Source organism: Artemia sp. Qi Xiang Cuo, chromosome 14 (assembly GCF_049724085.1).
Source record: "Artemia sp. Qi Xiang Cuo chromosome 14, ASM4972408v1, whole genome shotgun sequence".
Taxonomy (NCBI): domain Eukaryota; kingdom Metazoa; phylum Arthropoda; class Branchiopoda; order Anostraca; family Artemiidae; genus Artemia; species Artemia sp. Qi Xiang Cuo.
Window position 1 is genome coordinate 1,803,268 of NC_142807.1, and position 25,647 is coordinate 1,828,914.

Here is a 25,647-nt window from a genome sequence, read left to right on the forward strand (position 1 = left end):
AAATTTTGAACTGAAAAAAAAACAAAAAAAAACAAGACTGTAATTTACTGATTCGCAATGACAATTGTTGGGAGCGATTGTGGGGAACTTATTGTTGAAATTGTCGGGAACGACAATTTTCTATCGAAGTCCGTTTTCTATCTCATGTGATTTTTTTTTTATAAACAACTTCCAAAACCTACATTTTATAAATTGTAAAGTTTAAAAGATTAAAAAGAAATTTTAATTTGGAAAATCTATATATCAAGACATGGGACTAGCATAAATAGGCTAATCTAGTTATTGTTTTATTCCTTTTTCATTGAAAGACGTTCAACATTTGGCTTTCTAAACAGTATTGAATTATAGCCTCCTTCTAAAAATGGTAACAGCTTCAGAGAGATGGTTACTTGCTTAAAATAATTTTTTATACTTTGGTTATTTCATACTTTTTTTCTGTTATTTTTCCCTTATTACTTTTCGTTTTAAGTGTCCTTAGTTTGGAGCAAAAAGGTAATGTGCAGCGTTAGCCCCTTTAACGAAATAAGTTAGTAGACATAGTAGCATCAAAGGGCAAAATACAGATTCCTCTATATGTGTGGTTAATTTAGCTAGTTACTTCTCTGACGTATTTTTGTAAACCAGTAACGTTATTCCCTTTTTCTGGAAAAATAAATAGCCTTGCCTTTTTAAACTTGATAGATTTAAAACTTCATACTCAGAAATTTAGCTGCTTCAGAAAGATGAATATTTGCTTAAAATAATTTTTTCAGCTAATGATTTGATCATGATTGATCCTTTTATGTGAAATTTTGAGAAAGAAAAGATACAATATTATTGTATTAATAAATTTTTGTTCAAAACAAAGAGAGAAAAATCTTAAAATAAAGAACAAAAACAACGAGTCTGCGGCCAGTAGAAAACGAAAAGACAAAGAAAACTACGGATATTTTTCGGACCATTCGAAAAATCATTTTTACCATTATATCTCAATTTAAAATTAGGAATATCTTCTAGACGAGAAGTATATTATCTAGACGAGTTTATGTGCTACACACCATTTGAAGTTCGACGGGCATCCAGTATATTACCAAATCTAAGAATTAATCAGCTAACCGTAGCGATTTTGTAAAACGCTCTTGCAAAGCTGCAACCACGAATATATTAAAATTTTTATTTCATATCAGTTTACAGGAGGTGGCAGGGGTAAGTCAATCCTCCGGATATTGTTCGAAAAAATTTTCCCTTAGGATAAATAAATTACTATCGTTTTATTGAGCCTTTTTATTCCCTTAAAAGCAAAATAGAACTTTGCATAATGATTTAAACTGTTAGTAGGATGGTCAAGATTGGGTTTTGAGAAGAATTTAACTCATTTCTTAAGCAAGCGTCCAACTAGAGAAAAGATTGCAAAGAAAGTTTTGAGCCTTTGAATAAAAAAAATTAATTAAAAAACTAATTAGAAAAACTAATTTCTTGTACAATCATTCAGGATACAGGGTAAGGATTACGAACCTTCTAACCCCTTTCCCTAGCCATATTACTAGTTGTAGAAAAACAAACTAAAAGTGTGTACCTGAGTATCCAAATTATCTGTCCTATATAAAGATCCGTTAGGTATTCCTTTCCTTGTGTAGATTATGTGTTCTGGTTTCGTATTCAAATCAGGGTCAATAAAAGCAAGGTCACTCGAAGTCAACAGTTTTTCACCGTTAGTAACAACATGAAACATCTTGTACACACTTCTCACAGGAGCATTATCATTCTTCAGCAGAATCTTAATATTAAAACGTCCAATATACTGAAAATCGTAATCGCTAAGTGTTGGCTCCTCTGGCGTTGCCAAGTATACGAATGAGTCATCTTCCGTCTCTGAATCGTCATGGCTGTAGAACACTCTCTCCTCTTTTATCTCTTCTGAGGTAAAGTAAGTGATATTCATTCTTTCACTATTTTTTAATTCTCGAGTTTTAACACTTAGAAAACCATGACCAGGAGAAACTGTGATGTTGTATACCAGCGGTGTTCGAGCATAATTTATGTTTAAATGCTTTACTGTTATCCCAGAAGACTCGCCTTCATTTACTTCTAGAGTCTCCACTGAAATTATATTTACAGCACTAGGAGGGGGGAGGTAACGAACAACGTAAGACCCTTTTTTTTCTTTTAGACCAGGGGTGGAGACAACAAACGAGAATGAATCCTCAAATGCTGAAAGAGTTTTCCGCAACAACCGGTATTTTAATCGACCTTGACTCAGTGAACTCTGCGTAAAGGTATCCCCAGCGCTTAGCCGCAGCACTTTCGTATCACTTAGCACTAAAACACCATACTGGGGGATTTTATCAATAGTAAACAATAAATCTACATCTAAAGATGGTAAAGGTTCAACCTTATAAAACAGTGAAGAATCTGAAATTACTCCTTCAGAAACACTATTTAAAAGAAGTTCTTCGATTCTGAGAGGGACTATAGTAGCCACTGTGAAATGAATTCGAAAATCGTACACATTAGGACTCTTGTAATTTGCTTCTGGAACACTCACTGTGAACTGAAACTGATCAGTGTCTGGGTTTCCAATTGTGTGAACATATCTTATTTTGTCAGAACCCATTTGTTTAACTGAGAAGTAATTGACATTGTGCCATCGATTGTCAGTTTTGAGTCTAGAAAAAAGGGAATGTGTTTTTGTAGGTAAGTCAATCTACAAGGTGTGAAAGAAAAGCGAGAAGGGGAGAGAGAAGGGGAGAGAGGAAAAAAACAAAGAAAGAGGGGTAAAAGCAAAAATGAGATGGAGAAACAGATACAATGAGATATAGAGGGAAAGAGACATCTAGCTTTATAAGAATCAGAAAAAGAAATTAAAACAGAGAAAGAATATTTAATACAATTTAGATTAACGTCTTTTGGTTAAGATAAAAATTGAACTTATTACAACTGTCCAATACTTCTTTAAACCTCCGCTCAGAAAAAAGAACAATGCTATGAGCGAATAAACTTCATAAAGTTCATAGAGTAATTATACAGTAATTACTAATCATCGTTAACACAAATTATGTTACTGTTTAGCTTCCTTTGAAGGAATCAGCAGAGGTGTGTTCAGAAATCACTCCCTTGGAAGACTATTCTAAGTGGAAATACGGTGACTTGCAAAGCTACTTGTGCCTCTTATAGGTAATTAAATTTAAAAAAAGTTTTTTTTAACTTAAAGTAAGGAGCGACATTAAAACTCAAAACAAACAGAAAGTATTCCGTATATGAAATCTCCTCAACGCCACGATTTTTACGCTAAAGTTTGACTCTTTGGTGCAACTCTACGTTTTAAAACAGTAAAACTTTAGCGTAAAGAGCGAGGCGTTGAGGAGAAGACAGCCCATTTCATATACGGAATCATTTCTGTTTGTTATAAGTTTTAAAGTCGCTCCTTACTTTTAGTTAAAAAAAACTTATCTTTTTCTATTTATTTCCGAACGTTTATCAACTAATACATGTTCGAATTTGGCTCACCGTAAATAAAAAATTAAAACAAAATTGGCAAATTAATATGGGCAGATTTATTCCATATATGATGGGTAGACCCTTCCTTCATACCTTGCTCTTTACGCTAAAGCTTTTAGCACTTTAAAAAAGCTTCCTATTCTAATTACACGACCCCGTTGTTTCAGTAGACGCTCTTAAGAAATTGGGACGAATAGTCAAACTTTAGCGTAAAGAGAAGCAACCCTTCATATATGGAACAATTTCTGTTAATTTTTAAAATAATGCCGGTAAATCTGGCCTACGCTCAATGAAATATGCCCCTCCCCCTCACAGAAAAATCTTCTGTGGAAATTTAATGCAGCGTAAATTGTACCCCCCCCCCATAAAATTCCCTCCAGACAGTTCCATCCTTGCTGAGAATCCCCTTCCCTGTAAAATTGCTTGCGGAAAATTCGACCGGAAAATTTCTCCTTAGCATTCTTTCATTTGAATAAGACTTTAATCTCTAATCGAGTTCTCTGTCACTCCAGAAATGCCCCCTACCGTGGAAGTTATTTCCCGGAAATCAAAACACGCGAAAACAACATCCCGGATAATTCCCCCGGAACATCTCCGCATGAAAAAATTTGGCAAAAGAAAGTAAGACAGTTAAAAAGAATTTCGTACAGTAATTCTCTCAAATACCCCCAGTGTAACATTTCCCCTGGAATATTCATCCCCCAGAAGTTTCCCTCCCCAGAGAAGATTTTCCCTATAGAAATCCACCCCAATCAAAATCCCCTACCTTCCGAAAAAAATGTCTGTATACTTCCCAATAGCAAATACTATGCGTAAGCAACAGGCACATTTCATAATTTACTGGCCTCTTCCCGCGGACTGTGGGGATCATTTTACATCTAAAGACACAAATATTTGATCTTTCAACTATACTGGACAAAATGGCTATCTCAAAATTTTGATCAGATAATTTTGGCGAAAAAAGGCTCGGGAGGGAGCCCAGTTGCCCTTCAATTTTTTTTGGTCCCTTAAAAAAAGCCCTAGAACTTTTAATTTCCGTTCAAATGCAACCTCTCCCGACCTTGTAGGACCTTTATCCTAGAGGATCCCCCTGGAAAAAACAAGCAAATAAACACGCATCCGTGATCTGTCTTCTGTTAAAATAGCGAAATTCCACATTTTTCCAGATAGGACCTTGAAACTTCGACAGTAGGGTTCTCTACTTACAAAAGACAGGCTCCTTACTTACAGTTCGTTACCACGAACTGTTTGATCTGAAAGTGGTGCGTTTCTACGCGTTTGCCATATTTGTTTGACAATCAGTGGGACTCGTCAAAACTGGTCTTTAGATGGAGTGTGGTGTGGTAGATAGTGTTGTAGTGTGTGATATATATAGGAAATAATTTTTGAAAACCGGAATTGACTCCACATCTGATCTTATGCTTAGATGCTGTAAATATCCTCGGAGAAAACTGTTTGATAAGAACTTGAGCCTTTAAGTGGCAGTCAAGGCAATGAATTGCGAGCAAAATCAACGCGTTCTCAAAGCAATTTTATTTAACTTAGTCCGTTTAGGGAACCCAATTTTCAAAGAAAAATTAACCCAAGATTGACCCTGTATCCGTTTATTAGTATGAATTTCATAAAATACGAGGATGTGGCTGTTTAAAATCGTGATGTGGTTGTTATTGGCTGTTTAAAATCGAAGCAGGAGTTGCCTGGTAAAAAAAAAAATATTCAAGCTGTCACTATACAAAAATTTAATAAATTGCTGTTACTATTAAAAAAATCAAAACTAAAAAAATTAAGTTGCTGTTACTATAAAAAATAAACCTATAATGTTGGTACAAAATATGAGATTTACTCTTCTTTCCTGAAACACTATCCAAATATTGCCGAAGATTATCTTTTTCGGCCAACCGTTTAGGGCTAACTGAAAAGCAGGTCTTACACGGTTGGGGTGGGAGGATGTCATAAAGAAAGATTTAAAGGAAATGGGAACTTCCTGGGAGGGTGCAGGGAGGGAGGCATTTGAATAGATTGGGACGAAGGAGAAGCGTGCGTAGCCATGTTGGCCTCAGGTGGCATGGTAGTGCGGTGAGTTGTTAGAAGTAGTAATAGCACTATCCAAAGAAGAAGAAGAAAGAAGAGTCAAAAAGGACAGGAAGAGTAATAAAAACATATTTGTCTCCCAATACAATAAAAAGTAAAAGCTGTGCAACACATCTATTTTTCTTAGACTAAAAAAGAGAGTTTTGGGCAGTCATGAAGTCTTTTTAACTATTTAAGTATTTAAAACTAAACTAGGACCTCCTTTCAATGTAAATACTCCTCCTCCCTTTCTTTTATAAACCTAGGAAATTTTTATATTTCAGGGTAGCAGGTAAGAGATTTTTTTTGCTTTTTAGAGATAAAAGCAAAGAGATCTAGAATGCTAACTGCTTAAGCGGTAAAAGAATCAACTTTTAATCAATTCCTTAGATACCATTTTTATCAAGCAATGTGAGGCAATACTAAGAGAATAATTTGCAAGCTTTAAAAGCCCTTACACTCTTTTAATCAACATTTAAATATGCACTCCAAGCACAAACAAGTTGGGCATTTATGAGCCTTATAAAGTACACTGATAAATGGATAAGTCACAATTCGGTGGTCGTATATTCCTGTAAGTTTTAAGGAGATATACAAAGAGAATAATGTCTGTTTTCTATGTTCTTATGAATATGTAAGAGAGAACAAATTTTCCATTGGGAAAAGTTGATTTAGAGCCTTTTCCTTAGACAGCCTTTCATGCTTTAAAGGATTTTTTAGGCAGTTTTGCACACAAAACGAGAACTAAATTTGCATACCGTTGGAGGTTTCCATAATTAGGTCCCTTTACAATCTCAAATCTGATGTCGAATTCTTGATCAATAGCATTTGTTTGGCAAGTCAGATTCTTTGGGGTCAATAGAACGGAGCCATTGACAACTACAGATACCCCCGTGTTATTTGCTATGTAAACATGGAGCTCAAATGCAGAGACCCTCAAAACTGTGGCAGTTCCTAGAAAAAAGAGAATTTTAATGATCAAACAATTAGTTGTATTTCTTATGTATAACATACTAGTTTTAATTTCGTAATTAAAACATTATATATTATGGATCTCACCAGAAAATCTCTTGGTGGGGGTGGGGGATTGGCAAGTGCTACCAAGAGCTCAGTTTTCAGTGACTTGAGATGTTAATATTTTTCTTTTCCTATCTATACATGTTTCAATGTTTTTAAACATATGTATGCATTGTATTTAAACATCAGAGAACCCTATTTTTGAGGTCGTGATATCTTTAGCTGTGCAGAAGATCAAAATATAGCATAATTTTCATTCTTAGGATCAACAATACCCTTCTCCGTTCATCCTAAATTCTATAGTAAAATCTTTATTAACAAATTATTCAATAAGAACTGCTGTTCAACAAAAAAATTAAATAAAGATTCGAATTTTGTCCAAAATTTCAACTATAGCCCACATTTGAATCTACAAGGAGCAAAACTGTAATTGTGGGATGCGAACAATAAATTTATAAATTACACAATTGATTACACAATTGTGTATATTAATAAATATTAAATATACAAAATTGAGCAGCCAAAAATTCGGGGTTTATGGGCCGGTAGCCCACATCATATATTGGTTAGGCCTAGGAATTATTTGAATAACAGTCAAAATTAAATAAAAACAATATGTTTTTTCAACTGAAAGTAAGGATAAAAATCAAAACCTAAGAAAAAATAAATTTTTCGTTTGTGAGAGCCGTCCCCTTCTCAATCCCTTGCTCTTTACGCTAAAATTTGATTTTTTTTTTCTCACTCCTTTAAGAACAGCTGCTGAAACACAAGTACCATGAATTTAAGGCTGTACCCAGGATTTTTTTTTCAGGGGTAATTTTACTCAAAGGCTTATTTTCAGGGGGGGGGGGGGTTACACTGAAAAACCTCAAAAAACGCATAAAAAGTTTGTTTATACCAATTTTTGTAACGTTTTTACGAGTGAAACAAACGTTTCGTGGGAGGGTTCAAACCCCCTAACCCCCTGTCTGGGTACGGCCTTGCATGAATTAAATAAAAAAAACAAGTTTTTCTAACTGAAAGTAAGGAGCGACGTTAAAACTTAAAACGAATAGAAATTATTCCGTATATGAAAGGGGCTGTCCCCTCCTCAACACCTCGCTCTTTACGATAAAGTAAAGGGGTTGTCCCCTTCTCAAAGCCCAACTCTTTACACTAGTTGAATAAAATTCTAAAAGTTAAAATTCAAAGGTTATTAAATTTAATCAAACTGTTGAAATCAATTAAAATTAAAGCATGCTAGAATTCATAGCCCACATTCCAGTGGAAAAAGTTATTAGCCTGCCAAGTAATAGTTCAACCTGAAGTTACCTGGTCGTATCGGTCTCTACGCCGTCCTGGCAAGACCCGTGATTCAAGTCATGTCATTCATAGCTTTTACAAAAACAAAAGAATATTGCAATGAAGAGAAAATTGATTTCCTTTAAAGCCTGAAACATGGTCCACATTATTATATACTGAACGAAAGCTGCATGGTCTGTAAAGTCAAGCTACCTGACATGAAACTGTTAACGAATTTAACCCCTTATCTGAGCGGATCGATTATAATAGTGCAAGAAAGCAATTTCAATTCCATTTTGCCGACTTTCCATTAAGCTCTTCTCTTTAAGGCTTTCTATGACAAATTTAGAAAGTTGATAGCTGATAAGAGTCCTTTTCTCAAATGCTGAAAGTGTAGTTTTTGGTGATCAAAGAAACTATCCAACTTTTTAAGCTCTGATGCTAAAGATTTTTTGTTTGAGATCTAACTTTATTAGACATCCTTAGATCAATTAATGCAACTTCTTGACAACTAGTTTTTATACGATCTTATTCGTAATTAAATAATAAAAAAAACTCAAAAAGTTTAAATAAAACATTTCTTTAGCAAAAGTAAAGAGCAAAGCTATGCCTTTAGCGGAGAAAGAAAAAACTAACAGAGATTGTAACGAACAATGAAATAAAAGTTAAAATAAAGAGCTATTAGACTTAATAAAAAATGAAACCAATAATGAACTTATAATATACCGAAAACAAAACTGATATCAAACAGTTCGTGGTAACGAACTGTAAGTAAGGAGCGACCCGGCTCAATGGTAACCGAAACTCTAGAAAACGGTATTTTGATACAAATAGATACATCAAAAGAATCAGATTTTAATGGTGATTTCAAATATATAAGTTTAATCTTACCCATTCAAAAGTTACGCGCCTGAGAATATTTGGCTGATTTTCAAAAAAGGGGGAAATACCCCCTAAAAGTTATAGAACCTTAATGAAAATCACACCATCATATTCCGTGAATCAGAGAATACTGTAGAGATTTCAAGCTCCTATTTACAAAAATATGGAATTTTGCATTTTTTGCCAGAAGAAAGATCACGGGTGCGTGTTTATTTTTTTTTTTTTGTGTATTCTTTTTTTTTTGTTTTTAAGGGGTGATCTTATCGACCCAGTGGTCCTAGAATATCGTGGGAGGGCTCATTGGATTGGAAATTAAAAGTTTCCTTTTTAAGCGACCAAAAAAAATATAGGGCAACTAGGCCCCCTCCCGCGCTCATTTATTTTCCCTAAGTCACCTGATCAAAATTTTGAGATAGCCATTTTGTTCAGCATGTTCGAAAATATTATAAGTATGTCTTTTAGGATGACTTAATCCCCAGAAGTTCCCGGGGGAGGGCTGAAAGTTATGAACTTTACCCAATGTTAACATAGTATTGGTTATTTGGAAGTATACAGACGTTTTCAGGGGAGATTTTTCCTGGTAGTGGGGGGAGGATGTCGGGGGTTATGTGGGGGCATATTTCCATGAAGGAAGTTTTCATGAGGGAAGGGACATTGCTATGAAGGGGACGCCGGACTTCCCAGCATTATTTAAAAAAAGATCAGTAATTAAATATAAAAAAACAAGTTTTTCAACTGCAACAGCAGCAACATCAAAACTTTAAACAAACAGAAAATATTACATATATGATAGGGTTCACCCCCTAGTCAATACCTCGCTCTTTAAGCCAAAGATTTTTTAGTACTTTAATAAGAGCTATTTATTCTAATTAACGGCCTTTGTGATTAAGCGGCCATTTTAAAGAATTGGAACAAAATTCGAACTTTAGCTTAAAAAGCAAGTTTTTGACTGGGGGCAAAATCCTCTAATATACCCATTAATAATCTATAAATATAGAAATTTGTTACGCAAGTTTATTCATAGGCTAAGTTAGTTGTATTTATTACTAATAAAAACTTTCGTAAATAAAATTAAACAAGTTTTGAGAAATCTTTTTAACCAAATAAAAGTAAATTAATATTCAAATTTTGTTTTAATTATTCATGTACGATGAGCTAAGATCAAAACCTGCATTGATTCAAAAACGTTCAAAAATTAAATAAAAAAAACAAGTTTTTTTAACTGAAAGTAAGGAGCGACATTAAAACCTAAAACCGAACAGAAATTATTCTGTATATGAAAGGGGCTGTCTCCTCCTCAACGCCTCGCTCTTTACGCTAAAGTTTGACTTTCTCAAGACTCTTTTTTTTAAACAATGAAAAACTTTAGTGTAAAGAGCGAGGCGTTGAGGAGGGGACAGCCCATTTCATATACAGAATAATTTCTGTTCGTTTTAAGTTTTAATGTCGCTCCTTACTTTCAGTTAAAAAAAAAACTTCTTTTTTTTATTTAATTCAACTTAAACCGACCTGAAATTACTAGATATATGAACTGGGAGGTCTTCCCCCTTGTGTCCCAATTTTAGCGTGAGTGTCATTCGCACCTTACTAAAAAACGGATGTCTTGTCAAATAAAAACTCAAGGCCATATCCAGAATGAAGGGTGTTACCGGGCTTCAGACCCCCTTCCTTTCACCCAAAGGTGCAATTCCACTTGGAAAAAGCTATTAAAATGCATAAAAACAAATTTTGGTGCGTTTTGTAGTTTTTTTTCCGCGTTCCGCAACACAAAAATACCCCTTGTCATGAAAAATCCAATATATGCCCTGTATTAATTAAGGTGTTCAAAATACCTATTGTCTTCAATGAAATAAAGCTTATAATTTGCAAAACGAAAGAAAAGCAAAAGAAAAAAACATTTTTTTGTAACCATAAATTAGTCCCGGGTTATCATTTTTCGTTGTTGTTTTCTTGTTGATATTATAATCAATCAAAAGTAAATGAATTTTTTAATTAATTATATAAATAAAGTTACATAAAATTTTATTTAATTATTTATATGAAATATAATTATGATTAATTATATAAAATAAATTTTATGAAATAATCATAATTAAATAATAATTAAAAACTGAAATTCCAATAACAGGCAAGATCACGCAACGAAAATATACTTTCAATGTTTTGTTTGAATTCTTTCTTTTCGGTCTATTTTATTTAAACATATAGAGCAATGGAGCCTAAACTAAACTTTGAAAATGAATAGTTTTAATTTTTGAAGAAATCCATTTTGTTCTTTGAAGTAAAGTTTTGTAATGACAAATCTATTCGGCTCTTTTGTGCACTTTAAAGAAAACTATTTAGAATGAAGAAAGTATGAATGGGACTTTAGTGTATATCAGCCTAATAGAACTAGATTGATGTTATAAAATATATTTGCATTAATTTCGAGAGCTTACGTGAATCTATTTATTCCTCAGTGTTATAATGATAAAAGAGAAATCACTTAAAATATATATTGCTTTCAGTAAAGCTCTAATATCTGTTTCTTTTAACTTTTAACTCATTGTTCGTTATAATTTCAGTTAATTCTTTTTTTTTGCTTCGCTTAAAATATAGCTTTGCTCTTTACTTTCGTTAAAAAAACATGTGTTCTCTATTTAATGTCTGTTTTTTTAAATTAATTTCTGTAAAAATGAAAAATAAAAAAGACAGAAGAAGAACTTAAATGTTTTGAAGATAATGACTGAGTAACTTATGATTTTATTCGAAGGCCCTAATTGAATGAGCAAATAATATTGACCTGTCATTGAGGGACCAAATTAAAAAAAAAATATAATCTGAAACTATGTAAAAAGAAAATTTGTGAAAGAATTTATTTTTATTTGCCTTGTAAGCAAATAGTAAATGAGTTAAATCTTTTAATGGTTTTAAAAATTTATATTATGGGAAACTTTTACTCTATTTCCTTTGTTACTGTGTTGTCACAGTAGTCAAATAAACCAAAGATTAAATTCTAAATTAATACATTATCAGTCCAACTCGTGCAATATTGTCTTTGAATGGTAACTATAGTTTACTCCAAAAGGTTTGTTCTTGTTTTATCCACAATTTTTTTTTTTAGCATTGATGACAAGTTAGCGAAGGTCTTTGCCGAATTATCTGTTTTATCTCTTATTTTATTTTCTCCGCTGGCCGAAAGTATCCCTCGATAGGTTTTTCAGTTATTGTTTATATTTTTGATTACACTGTGTGTAATCAAAGTGTAGTCAAAGAATGTATTTTAAAATCATAAATAATTAGTGCATAACCATAACTATTAGTTTAAAAAAAAAAAAAAAAAAGAAAAAAGAAAACCTATTCCAAATCCAAATGTTACTCTGAGAGCTAACTGACACACGTGCTGATTTATCAAACAGTTCGTGGTAATGAACTGTAAGTAAGGAGCGACCCGGCTCAATGGTAACCGAAATTCTAAAAAACTAAATTTTGATACCAATAGATACATAAAAAAAATCAGATTTTAACGCTGATTTCAAATATATAAGTTTAGAACCTTAATGAAAATCACACCATCATATTCAGCGTATAAGAGAACCGTACTGTAGAGGTTTCAAGCATCTATCTACAAAAATGTGGAATTTTGCATTTTTTGCCAGAAGAAAGATCACGGATGCGTGTTTATTTTTTTTTTTTTTTTTGTTTTTTTTTTTCCAGGGGTGATCGTATCGACCCAGTGGTCCTAGAATATCGTTGGAGGGCTCATTCGAACGGAAATTAAAAGCTCTAGTGCTCTTTTTAAGTGATCAAAAAAATGGAGGGCAACTAGGCCCCCTCCCACGCTCATTTTTTCCCCAAAGTCACCCAATCATAATTTAGAGATAGCCATTTCGTCCAGCATAGTCAAAAATATGATAAATTTGTCTTTGAGGAAGATTTTCTTCCCCGAAGTCATTGGGGGGAGGGCTGAATGTTATTAGCTTTACCCAATTTAAACATAAAGTAATGGTTATTGGGAAGTAGACAGACGTTTTCAGGGGGATTTCCTCTTGTAGGTGGGAGTGGGGAGGGTGGGTGGGGGGTTATATGGGAGGATCTTTCAGTGAAGGAAGTTTTCATGGGGGAAGGGACATTGCTATGAATGGGGCGCCGGATTTCCCATTATTATTAAAGAAAGAGATCAGAAATTAAATAAAAAAACAAGTTTTTCAACTAAAAGTAAGGAGCAACATCAAAACTTAAAACAAACAGAAAATATTATGTATATGAATGGGTTCGCCCCCTAGCCAATACTTCGCTCTTTAAGACAAAGATTTTTTTAGTACTTTCATAGGACCTATTTGTTCTAAATATCGGCATTTATGATTAAGGGGTCATTTTTACGGAATTGGAACAAAATTCGAACTTTAGCTTCAAGAGTAAGGTATTGACTAGGGAGCGAACCCCCTAATATACGTATTAAAAATATATGAATATAGAAGTTCCTTACGTAAGCTAATTTGTAAGTTACGTATTTTACGTTACGTTTTAGTTACGTTTAGTTACGTTTTTAAAACATAGTAGTTACGTTTTTAAAACAATAAAAACTTTACCGTAAAGAGCGAGGCGTTGAGGAGGGACAGCCCCTTTCATATACGGAATAATTTCTGTTCGTTTTAAGTTTTAATGTTGTTCCTTACTTTCAGTTAAAAAAAAACGTGTTTTTTTATTTAATTTTTGAACGTTTTTGATTTAATGCAGGTTTTGATTTTGGCTCACTGTGCATGAATAATTAAAACAAAATTTGCATATTAATTTTACTTTTATTTGGTTAAATGGCTTTCTCGAAACTTGTTTAATTTTGTTTACGAACGTTTTTATTAGTAATAAATATGCGTAACTTACGAACTAACTTACTTAATGAACTTCTATATTCAAATATTTTTAATACGTATATTAGGAGGCTCGCCCCATAGTCAATACCTTGCTCTTTAAGCTGAAGTTGGAATTTTGTTCGAATTCTTTAAAAATGACCACTTAATCACAATGGCCGTTATTTAGAATAAATAGATCTTATGAAAGTACTAAAAAATCTTTGGCATAAAGAGCGAGTTATTGACTAGGGGGTGAACCCAATCACACACATAATATTTTCTGTTCGTTTTCAGTTTTGATGTTACTCCTTATTTTCAGTTGGAAAACTTGTTTTTTTTATATTTAATTTCTGATCTTTTTTTTAAATAATGCTGGGAAATCCGGCGCCCCCTTCATAGCAATGTCCCTTCTCCCATGAAAACTTCCTTCATGGAAAGATCTTCCCACATAACCCCCGACCCAGCCCACCCCCCTACTACCAGAAAAAATCCCCCCTGAAAACGTTTGTATACTTCCTAATAATCAATACTATATGTTTACATTGGGTAAAGTTCATAACTTTCAGCCCTCCCCCCGAGGACTTCGGGGGATTAAGTCATCCTAAGGGATATAGTTATCATATTTTCAACCATGCTGAACAAAATGGCTATCTCAAAATTTTGATCAGGTGACTCTGGAAAAAATGAGCGTGGGAGGGGGCCTAGTTGCCCTCAATTTTTTGGTCACTTAAAAAGGGCGCTAGAACTTTTAATTTCAGTTCCAATGAGCCCTCCCACGATATTCTAGGACCACTGGGTCGATACGATCACCTCTGGAAAAAAAAAATAAAAAAAATAAAATAAACACGCAACCGTGATCTTTCTTCTTATAATCTTAATATTCTAAGCCCCCCCACGATATTCTAGGACCACTGGGTCGATACGATCACCTCTGGAAAAAAAAAAAAAAAAAAAAAAAAAATAAACACGCATCCGTGATCTTTCTTCTGGCAAAAAATGCAAAATTCCAAAATTTTGTAGATATGAGCTTGAAATCTCTACAGTAGGGTTCTCTGATACGCTAAAAATGATGGTGTGATTTTCATTAAGGTTCTATAATTTTTAGGGGGTGTTTCTCCCTTTTTTCGAAAATCAGCCAAATTTTCTCAGGCGCTTAACTTTTGATGCGTAGGACTAAACTTGATGAAAATTATATATTTGAATTCAGCATTGAAATTTGATTCTTTCGATGTATATATTGGTATCAAAAACCCGTTTTCTAGAGTTTCGGTTATCATTGAGCCGGGTCGCTCCTTAAGCTACTTACCGTTCGTTACCACGAACTGTTTGAAACATTACTACCTATCAACATCTTTAAAGTGTTTTAGTGTATTACCATTTCCACTACTTCCCTAGAATCCCCCCTCTTAGAAATCATTATAACATTATGGTAGTATAATACACGTCATTAAGCTGTAAATAATTGTATTTCATAAATGAGTAACAAATTAAAGTTTACCTGTTTCAATTCCATCTGTCACTCTGAGAGCCAGACGACTCACATGGGCCCCTTTATTCACATAGTAGAGTAACCCACTGTTGACATCTTCTTGAGTGAAGGTATATATTGGAACCCCTGGGTTTCGGGCATTTTCAACATACCCAATGTGATTGGCTGACGGATCCGTGGACGTTCCAACACTTAGAATAGTATATTCAAGACCAGACGGATCTGTGTCTGGGTCTGTTGCATTTAAAATATCCACAGTTAATGTTTTTTTTGTGTTTAAAACGATACGTAATACCCGACTGGATGGTATGGTCAATTCAGGAGGATCATTAACCGGAGTAATTGTAATATGAAGAACAAATCGTTGTCTTTCCTAAAAGAGAAAAATCAACATCGTGATAAGTTTTTTGGATTAATTAAAAAAAATGATCCAAAAAAGAAGTTTTTGAAAGAAAATTTCAAAGTCATTTTAAAATCTAAAACGAGCATATGTAAAGTCATGCAATAATTTAGACTCAGACTCATTTATTTTATAAACAACTATCGTAGCCGTGGCCGAAGCCTTGACTAAATGGCGCTGTTTAATACAATTTAAAATTTAAACGGAAAACGATACTAAGAATTAAGTAATAAAGTCCAAATGAAAGCAAATTTAGATTAATAATCACATAAAACATAGATAATAGGTACGGCTATGGATGAAAAGACGAATCCAAAACTGAACAGAAATTAAAATGAATAATTAAACTTAAAACGGATAGAAATTACAACAAAGAGGAGTAGGTCAGCCAAACCTCCTAAAGGCCAGAGGATCATTTGTGCTTTACTGAAAACAATTTTGTTTCAAGCAGTGTTGAATTTCTAATGAGTTGAATTTCATTCGTGTTTTATATAAACTGATGTGTATTTTTGACTGTTCGGATTTCAATTGTTAAAAGACTGAAAAACAAAAAAAATACCAAATTGTCAATATTGCTGAAAAAAATATGGAAAGTACACTCTTTGTTAAGTGGATACTGATACTAATTGCTGGAAGTCTCTTGTTGATTTTTCAATTTTTTGATTATAAAGACGAAATGATTATACTAGCGAAGATTTTCTGGTTATGTTAGGCTATTCTATGCTAGGTCAACTTGTCAAAGAGACAGAATATTTACGTTCTATTAAAATCAAAAATATAGAAATAGAAATCGCCATTGGGTTCCAAAACAAGCAGAATCAAATTTATAGTCTTGACCAAAGAGTATTACTTTGACCTGACCAGCCTATGTGCTAGCAATTGGTAATTTGTATTGCATAAGGCCCTTCCTCGAAGGGAATCTGGAGAGGTAATGCTATTCTTGGACACCAGCCTATAGGATCTTTCAACTATTCTTAACAAATAGCTATCTTAAAATTTGATTATTTCTTTATAGGATGGCTTAAGGTGGTCAAGGGAGCGCCAGGTAGCAGAAAAAAGGACGAAATAGAAGATGATTGTCCTGCAATGACTTTAGACTCCTGAGAAGGACACTAGAACTTTCAATTTTCAATTTAAAAATCCAGCTCACAAGTTTCTACGACAAATCCTCCCATACCATGTGACCAGGGAAAAAATAGTTCATTGAAAACACGTGACTTTTTACTCAGCCTGCGCTGCCGGTGATTCTTAGTGACTTCGTAATTAGTAGTGGCATTTATGTTACTTAATGTTTAAAAGTTATTACCCAAATCAACCCAAAACCGTCGAATATAAAAACGAATGTTTCCAGCAGAACTGGACAACAAACAAACTTTTATGTATTCATTTCCAAATCATACCAACTCCATGGTAACAAGTAACTCTTCTCTGTCCATTAAATCTAACAACCAAAATGTTGAACAAGTTGTTCAAATACATAGGAAGCGTCATCGACAACACTGGCTTGACGATGACAGATGCAATCTCTAGTATAGGACAGGTAAACTACGTCAAGTAAGGAGATCTCAGAAATGTTCTCCGTACCTGAATAAAGCCTTGACCTAAATCAAGAGCAACAGAGGAGATCCCTGGATTTTGAAAAGTTTGATTTCCGTAGAATACTGAAATTCCACTGGTCCCACAAGATGACAAATAAGTTCATCCATGGGATGACGTGACAACCCCTAGTGATCGACATCATGAGTTTAAAGGTGGAGGTATTTAGGACATATCCTCCGTATGAACAACCTTAGAGTCCCAAAAGCTGCTTTACATCGATAACCACCAGAAAATCTTAGCCAGTAAATACCCATAAACACACTACGCTGGATCTACTAGGGGGATCTACACAACGTTCATACCTTTGTTCAACCAGAATGGGAGGACATCACTGCAGCAGTAAACCTGAAAGACAATAAGCGGCACTCTTTGATGCCCTGTGTGCCTCAGGAGGAACAGGTGGAACTAAGGTAAGGCAAGAGAATGTATTCATTTCAACAACAAAACAAATTTCAAAAATACAACCCAGAACACGAAGAGCTAAATGTTCAGCCTAGAGCAAAATGTTGGAAGCATGGAAAAATCAGTTTAAACTTGTTTTCAATTTTCCTTTCATTAAATGAACAGATAAATTTGGCTACACTCCCCAAGTATCTACATAAAAAAGAAGTAAATATAAAATATGTTTTTAACAAATAGACTGCTGTCCTAAACTTAGAACATCAAGAGGGGTGATGAGCGGACGGTATATTTAGTTCTTATGTTTAGACTAAAAATGTTGAAAGTATGTCACGACAATTTAGGTTTTGTTGGAGGAAATCTTTTCTTCACCTTAATAAAGAATTCTTCACCTTAATAAGGAAATGATATTGCCCACACTTCCCAGTTGTACATATATAAATAAAAGGGGAAAATGCATCTTTACCACTATCCGCTGTCCAATATTTAAAAACCACTCGGCGTCATAAGACATGGGATCATAGTTTTGAGGTTCGTGATTTAGGCTAAAAGGAAAAACTATATTTTTGCAAATTTGTCTTCTTTAACTTCCATTTTTTAATTTACTCAATACAGTCGCATGGCTTTTCCTATGCTTTTTGGCTCTTATCAAGCTATGATTCTAACCACCGAATTTATGCGAAATAACTCTCATGTGTTGCTCTTATAATGTTTGAAAGTATACCAAACATCTATGTGCACAACGGTGAAGCTATGAAACTTTTCGACTAAGAGAGGAACTGACATATTTAACACGAGGTAGGAGAGACGCATCAATAGTGAAATAAAAATGGTTCCTCTACCTCAGAGACAACGGAACATTATTTTATGTTCTTCGTTTATTTTATGAAACTTCAAAAAGGGCACCTTCGATTGGAAATTGAAAGGATTAGTTCCCTATTTAATAGTTGAAAATGATTGGAGAGCAACCAACCGCCTCCCACGCCAATCATGTCTCCAAACACATCAAATCAAAATTTTGAGATATGTATTTTATTCAGCGTAGTTAAAGATCTAGAAAATTAAGTCATTGAGGGTGACCCCACCCTCCACAGCCCGCAGGGCAAGGGTTGTAATTTATGCCCAGGGGCATACACTTCTTATAGAAAAAGTGGTCGCATGAACTTCGGAGGGAGATCATTGGATTAGCAATCAGAAGTTCTAGTGCCCTGATTAAGAGTCAAAGTGATCGGAGGGCATATACCCCCCCCCCCGCTACACACACATGTCATATTTTCACAAAATGTATCTGATAGAAATTTTGAGATAGACATTGTTCAAAAATAGTCCAAAGATCATATAACAAGGCCTCTGGGGTTGACACAATCTTTAAGAATCTAGGGGTAAAGGTTGTAAGTCATGTGCCAAGGGCATATAAGGTTTTCATGGAAGGAGTGGTCGTGTAAACTTTAGAAGAGGCTCATTTCATTGGAAACTTATAGTTCTGGTTTCCTTTTTAGAGTCAAATGTGATTGATAGTATTTAACCCCCCCCCCTCCTCCCTCACATCCTCTTTTCTGGAAACACATCTAATTGAAATTTGGATATAGCCATATTTGTTTTGAGATGGCCATTTGTTGTTGTAGATACTTCGAAAAGGGCTCATTCGATTGGAAATTGAAAGGACTAGTGCCCTTTTTAATAGTAAAAGTGCCCTTTTTTCGGGGGGGGGGGTTACTAATTTTTGACTCAGTTTTCAACTAATTTTACTGATTTTTACCTAGGTTTTACTAATTTTCGACTTATTTTCGACTCGGTCAAAATTTCGGGGGGGGGGGTCAAACCGGTAACCCCCCCCCCCTGGATACGGCCTTGGTAAAAAGTGATTGGAGGGCAACCGGCCACCAACCCTCACGCCCAAAATTTCCCCAAACATATCCAACCAAAATTTTGAGATAGCTATTTGTTTAGCGTAGTTGAAAGGTCTGGAAATTATGCCCTTGAAGATAACAGCCTCCCCCAAAGCCCTCAGCACAAGATTGTAGGTTATGCCCCGAAGGCATATAAGGTTTTTATGGAAAGGGTGGTCGTATAAACTTTAGAGGGGGACTCATTAGATTGGAAATCAGAACTTCTAGTGCCCTTCTTATGATTCAAAGGGCTCGGGGGGGGGAGGAGCCACCTCCCACGTCGTCTTTTCCCCAAATTCATCCGATTGAAATTTGAGATAGCCATTTTTCCAAAAATGGTCCAAAGATCTTATAACAAAGACTTTGGGGTTGACACAATGCCCCAGAGTCTGGGGGCAAGTGTTGTAAGTTATGCACTAGGGGCATAAAAATTTTTTACGGAAGGGATAGTGGTGTGAAATTCGAACGGCTTATTCGATTGGAAATGTATAGTTCTAGTTCCCTTTTAAGAGTAAAACCTTTTCTTGAAACGCATGCAATTGAAATTGTGAGAGAACCATTTTATTACCAATACTTCATAAATCTTATAATAATGTCTTAAGGGTGGAAACAAACACCCAGAGCCCTTGGGAAAAGGTAGTAATTTGTGCCCCGGGGTATGTAAGGTTTTTATGGAACGGTTAGTCGTATAAACTTTGGATCGGATGTAGCTCATTTGATTGAAAGTCGGAATTTCTGTACCCTTTTTAAGAGTCGAAAGTGAATGGAGGGCAATCAGCCTCCTCCAAGCCTATTGTTTGCCAAAACATAGCTGATTGAAAGTTTAAGAGAGTTACTTTGTTCAGAATTGTTGAAAAGTCCAGTAGTTATGTTTTTGGGGAGATCAACCTTCCTACAGTCCTCACGGCAAGAGCTGTAAGTTAGGCAATTCGGTCATTGTTTAAATATAATGTATGTTATTAAGAAAGGTATTCATATTCGAACTTTACTTTACAGATTGTAAAAAGGGCGTAACTCAGGAATAACCGAGTATATTAATTTGCAAAATTCAGGAAACGATAAGGAAGATGATCAAAAAGGAAATATTTGTAAGCTACTAATGCTTCTACAACAATTATTACCACACTAATCCATTTGCAATATTGAGTGGAAATTTTAACCAAATCAAATATCGCTATGTGCATGCACATTGTCAAAAAAGCATATCTCAAGAACTGATTTGGGTATTAAGTAAGAACTCTCAGAGAATGCTTAAAGGGGAAGATCATATCACCGAATGGCAATAAGTGCGCACTACTGCTAATATTACTGTTACTGCTGCATTTACTACTACTACTTCTACTACTCCTATTGCACTACTTGTAATGCTAAGAGCACTGAAATGAAAATTTCAAGAAGAATATGAACATACAGGTTATCAAAAGGACATATAAGCAATGTTATTGCGATGGCTAATTTTATTAAGTTGAAATTTACAGGACTAGATGAGAGGGATGTTCGTCTGACCAAAATTGTATATCTTAATACTACTGATGCTACTGGTACTACCGCTATTGCTATTAATGCTATTACTAGTGATATCATTTTTTTCTACTGTGACTAATGTTTCAACTATGCCTAGGGGTATGAAGGTAAAATTTTCAAGGAATTTGGAGGGGGAGGGTGAACTGAATCAAAGCACACTGACTGAATGCAGGTTGTCAAGAGGGTGCAACAGCAATATCTTAGGAACAGTTTGGCGTGTGATGTTGAAACTAACGGGGCTTGTTGTGAGGGATGTTGAGCTAACCAAAAGAAAATATTTTTGTTCTAATGCTATTGCTTCTACTCATACTAGGCTACTACTACTACTGTTACTATTATTGCTATTTCTATTAATAGTACTACTACTAAAGCTTAGGCTGCTACTATTAATTCTACTGCTGTGACTACTACTACTGCTATTAAAACTAAGAGTATTAAGTTGAAAATGTTGGGATATATAGAAACTGTATGGAATTAAATCGAAACACACTATGCCCTTGAAGGTTTTGAAGTGTACATTGCTTCAAAAACGGTTGATGGTATTAAGCTGAAACTTTCAGCGTGTGTTTAAGAGGATGTTGAAGAAATCAAAGATGCTATGTGCATGCTGCTGCTAATGCGGCTATAACTAGGGTAAACTATGAGCAGATTGACTTTCAAAAAGTTGACAAATCAATATCTGAAGAACAATTTATATTATTAAGTTACACCTTTAAGGGTAAATTTGGGGGATTTTGAACTAGCCATAAGGCACTCTGCGTATACTTTTAATACTACTACTGGAGTTACTGTAACTAATGATGCTAAGGGTATTAAGGTGAAACTTTTAGGGAACGGTTAGAGGGAGTTTCAATTAAACGAAAAAACTGTATACACGCAGGTTTTCAAAAGGGTATATAAGTAATATCATAGGCAGCACTACTCTTAATAGCAAGAAATATGATTGAAGCTTTTGAAGGAGCTAATTCAACGCAAAATTAAAGTTCTGGTGCCCTTTTCAAAAGTAAAAAGAGACTGGAGGGCAAGCAGCCCTTCTCTCAATCCCAATCATTTTTCAAACACATCAAGTCAAATTTTGACCAGTAAAAAAAAACAACTAAATTTAAAGGCATTGTGTTTATGGTTGCCAATAAGACACCTCAGCAATATATAGAGAACGACTGGGGGTATTAAGTAGAAACTTTTGGGGCTACTACTATTACTACATCTGTTCTTACAATTTAAATGAACAAAAAGAGTGCAAGTGTATTCAAGTTGTCAAAGAGTATAGATAGATTACTACGAAAATAATATTAAGTTTTATTTCTCGGGTCAACTTCGGGAGGTATAAAATTAAATTAAACAATACTGTTTGTGCCAGGATTAAAAATTGTTGAAAAAGTTTCTCTAACATACAAATAGAAAGCCAAGCTATGAATTCTTATAGAAAAAACCGAAAAGATATAAAAATTATTTTTATTCCACGAAAAATACTATGTCAATAAAAAACGAACAGAAATTAATTTTAAAAGCTTTTTCCACTAAACAAGCTATTAAAGAAAAGTAAAGAGATCCATTAAGCCAAAAATGTTCAGGAATAAAGTCAAGCAATCTTCCAAGTGTAAAACTACCATAAATCATTATCAATAAATAAATGAAATTCAAAAGTAACAGAAATTAAAATAAATAGACGAGTCAAATTCAAAACACGCAAAAATTAACACGAGAAGGGTTGATAACCCCCACGCTTTCTCAAGACTAGAAAATAATTTGCGCTTTACTGAAAACAAATACGTTTTAAATATTTTCACTTTATTTACTTTAATAAATGAAAAATTTAAAGCTTTAAGGAATAAATATCAGTATATTTAGATTAACCTGACAATCCATGGTCATTTGTCTTTTTTTTAAGTAAAGTACAAATTATGTTCTGGTTATGAAAAGGCATGGGGGTTATCAGCCCTAATCATGATAATTTTTGCTCGTTTTGAGCTTGACTCGGGTATTTATTGTAATTTCTGTTCGTTTTGAGTTTCATTTATTTATTGATTGTGATTTGTGGTATTTTAACGCTTGGAAGGTTACTTGACTTTATTTCTGCTCATTTTTGGCTTAATGGAGCTCTTTACTTTTCTTTGAAAAACTTTTTGCGGAGAAAGATTTTCTTTTTAAGTTAATACCACAATACTTACTCATTATAATTTTACATATCTTTTCAGTCATATAATGTGTCCAATTTCGGTTGGGTGCCTTAGGTATATAACGACAGTTGCTTGGATTTAATTTTCTTCTTCGTTGGTTCTATTTTAATGGTTTTGGATTTTTAGCATTACTTTTATACCACGAGTTCTTTTTCTTTCTTTTCTTTACGCTTAGCCTACCTTTTCTGTTTCTACTTCGCACTTATTTCTCAGTTTGTTTCTAACAAAAACAGACTAGATGAGTTCCTTGCCAAATAGCTTGCATTTCTATTTTTAAATTTCTGAATTGGAAATTTTCCGTTTTCTGCTTTCACTCAATTTGGTCCTTAGACAAATTTATTCAAAAATTTAACCACATCTCTGTGTATACATTTAAAATAAGTACTGATCTCCACCTTCTTTCTGTTATCAAATCTTCCTAGTGGGTGATTTCGACAAGAAGATTCTTTCCCTTAGTAATTAAAATCATTTAAATAGCTTGTTTAATGCATTAATTTTCATGATGATGCAGAGATCTGGATTTAATTCCAAAAACACACTTTTTAATAGATCAAACCCCTACTGAGTCAATGATAACTTTTAAAATATATTAATACTTCTAGTGGACTAAATATCCGAATTGCTTCTAAATTACTCCAATCATCCCTTCACGTATAAAAAAAGAATATAATTAAATGGCTGGGAAAAGCAGGGTAATATCAGTTAGTGAACAGAAAAGGACAAAAGGACAAGTACAAAAAGGACAAAAGCAGATATTTCGACAAGGACCACCAACAAGACGTCTTCAGTTCTCATAAATAAAGAAGACGAAAAACTAGCTTTTTGAAGTAAAATCAAACAGAGCAGAATAAACAATGAATAAAAAAAACGGGCCATAATAAACGTAAGACCATTCACTACTCAGATTATGCAAGAATTTTCTTCTTAGGCATTGACTAGCTTGCCTGCTGGCCCAATCTTTACTAAAAGTGCGGTCAGAATATTTTAATTTAAACCGAGGAAAAATGTTATTTGAATCTTTTAATATGGAGCTGTTGTACATTGGGTTTATAAAAATATCTTCAATTGGCTATCTCTATTTAAAGCAAGGTCTCTATTTATGTATTTTTTAATTTTCTGGTATTTTCTCGTTTTTATCTTTGTTTGTTTGATTCATAGTTTCTTCTGCTTTGTTTAAGTTTACTTCAGAAGTTTCTTTTCCTTTTTTTAGGGGGGGGGGGGTACTGCAAACGGCTTGGCGGATATCCTTGTTAAAATATTTACTTTTGTTGTTTTTGTCTCTTTTCTGTCCACTGGCTAATATTACTCTCTTTTTCTCGGCTATTTAATTTTATTATTAATTTGCATTGTTTTCTTATTGTTTTTTTTTTTTAATGCTTGTTATATGGTTTATTTAATTGTTTTTCATCCACCATGTATAGGGAGTGTGGTCTTTGAATGTATTAAAATCATTCCGTCAGTAGAAAGGACCCTAAAGGTCGTGACATTACCACGTGGTTTATGGTCCTAATATGGGCATAGAGTCCCTAGGGGAGATGGATTTCTGAGAAATTGATTGCGTAATCAAAGTGTCTCAATGCCCTCTTTTTTCCAAGGTCGATTTGTTTGTTGTTTCTAGGTGTAATAACTCCAGGACGAAGGTTGCACATGCGCATTGAATTCTAACGGGAACAATGTTATTGATCTAGGACTCGAGGGGGAAGTGAATTTCCGAGAACTTGATTGCGTTATCGATCGTGAATGTCAAGGTGTCCAGAAATAGGAAACAGTATTTGATGTTGTTGTTGTTGTAAGTGCATGCTCGAGGCGAATGTTATGAGTTTCCAGAAATAGGAAACAGTTAGATCACACGTGACAGGTGATGTCAAGGTTGATTGATTGTCACGAAAGGGATATTAATTTGTTGTTTCTAAGGAGAATTATTGATTCAAGAAAGAGGAATTAATTTGTTGTTTCTAAGGGGAATTATTGATTCACGAAAGGGGACTTAATTTGTTGTTTCTAAGGGGAATTATTCATTCAAGAAAGGGGAATTAATTTGCTGTTTCTATGGGGAAGGTGGGGATGAGATATATTGATTGCGTAATCGAAGGGAGAGAATTCCCTAGAAATTGATTACATAATCGGTAGAAACCTATCAGGAGCTCGTGACGGGAATCAATTTATTAGCATAGAATGACTTAATCAGCTAGGACAAATGGATTTCTGAGAAATTTATTACATAATTCGTAGAACCCTATCAGAAGGTCATGACTGGAATCCATTTATGTGCATAGAATGACGTAATCAACTAGGACAAATGGATTTCTGAGAAATTGATTACATAATCAGTAGAACCCTATCAGAAGGTCATGACGGGAATCCATTTATGGACATAGAATGACGTAATTGAATAAGACAGTTGGATTTCTGAGAAATTGACTACATAATCGGTAGAACCCTATCAGGAGGTCCTGACGGGAATCCATTTATGGGCATAGAATGACGTAATCAACTATACAGTTTTTTGGTTACCTCGACACCAAGAAATACTTTTCAAAGACCATTTCAGAGCAAGTTATTTTCTTAATGTCCCTCCTAAACCCATTTTCCAACTTGAAGTACTTAT

General features: G+C 34.2%; 1 protein-coding gene across 2 annotated transcripts in view; it reads right to left on the reverse strand.

Annotated features, from left to right (window-relative positions):
• LOC148944032 (chondroitin sulfate proteoglycan 4-like) overlaps window positions 1-25,647 on the reverse strand; it is a 530,325-nt gene that overhangs the window by 132,708 nt on the left and 371,970 nt on the right. For both annotated transcript variants that reach the window (XM_089099784.1, XM_089099785.1), the window contains exons 8-10: window positions 15,058-15,421; window positions 6,306-6,501; window positions 1,556-2,645 (exon numbers count right to left, since the gene is read on the reverse strand). In XM_089099784.1, the coding sequence (XP_088955910.1) occupies window positions 1,556-2,645; window positions 6,306-6,501; window positions 15,058-15,421 (1,650 nt within the window). The remainder of the gene's footprint in view (window positions 1-1,555; window positions 2,646-6,305; window positions 6,502-15,057; window positions 15,422-25,647) is intronic.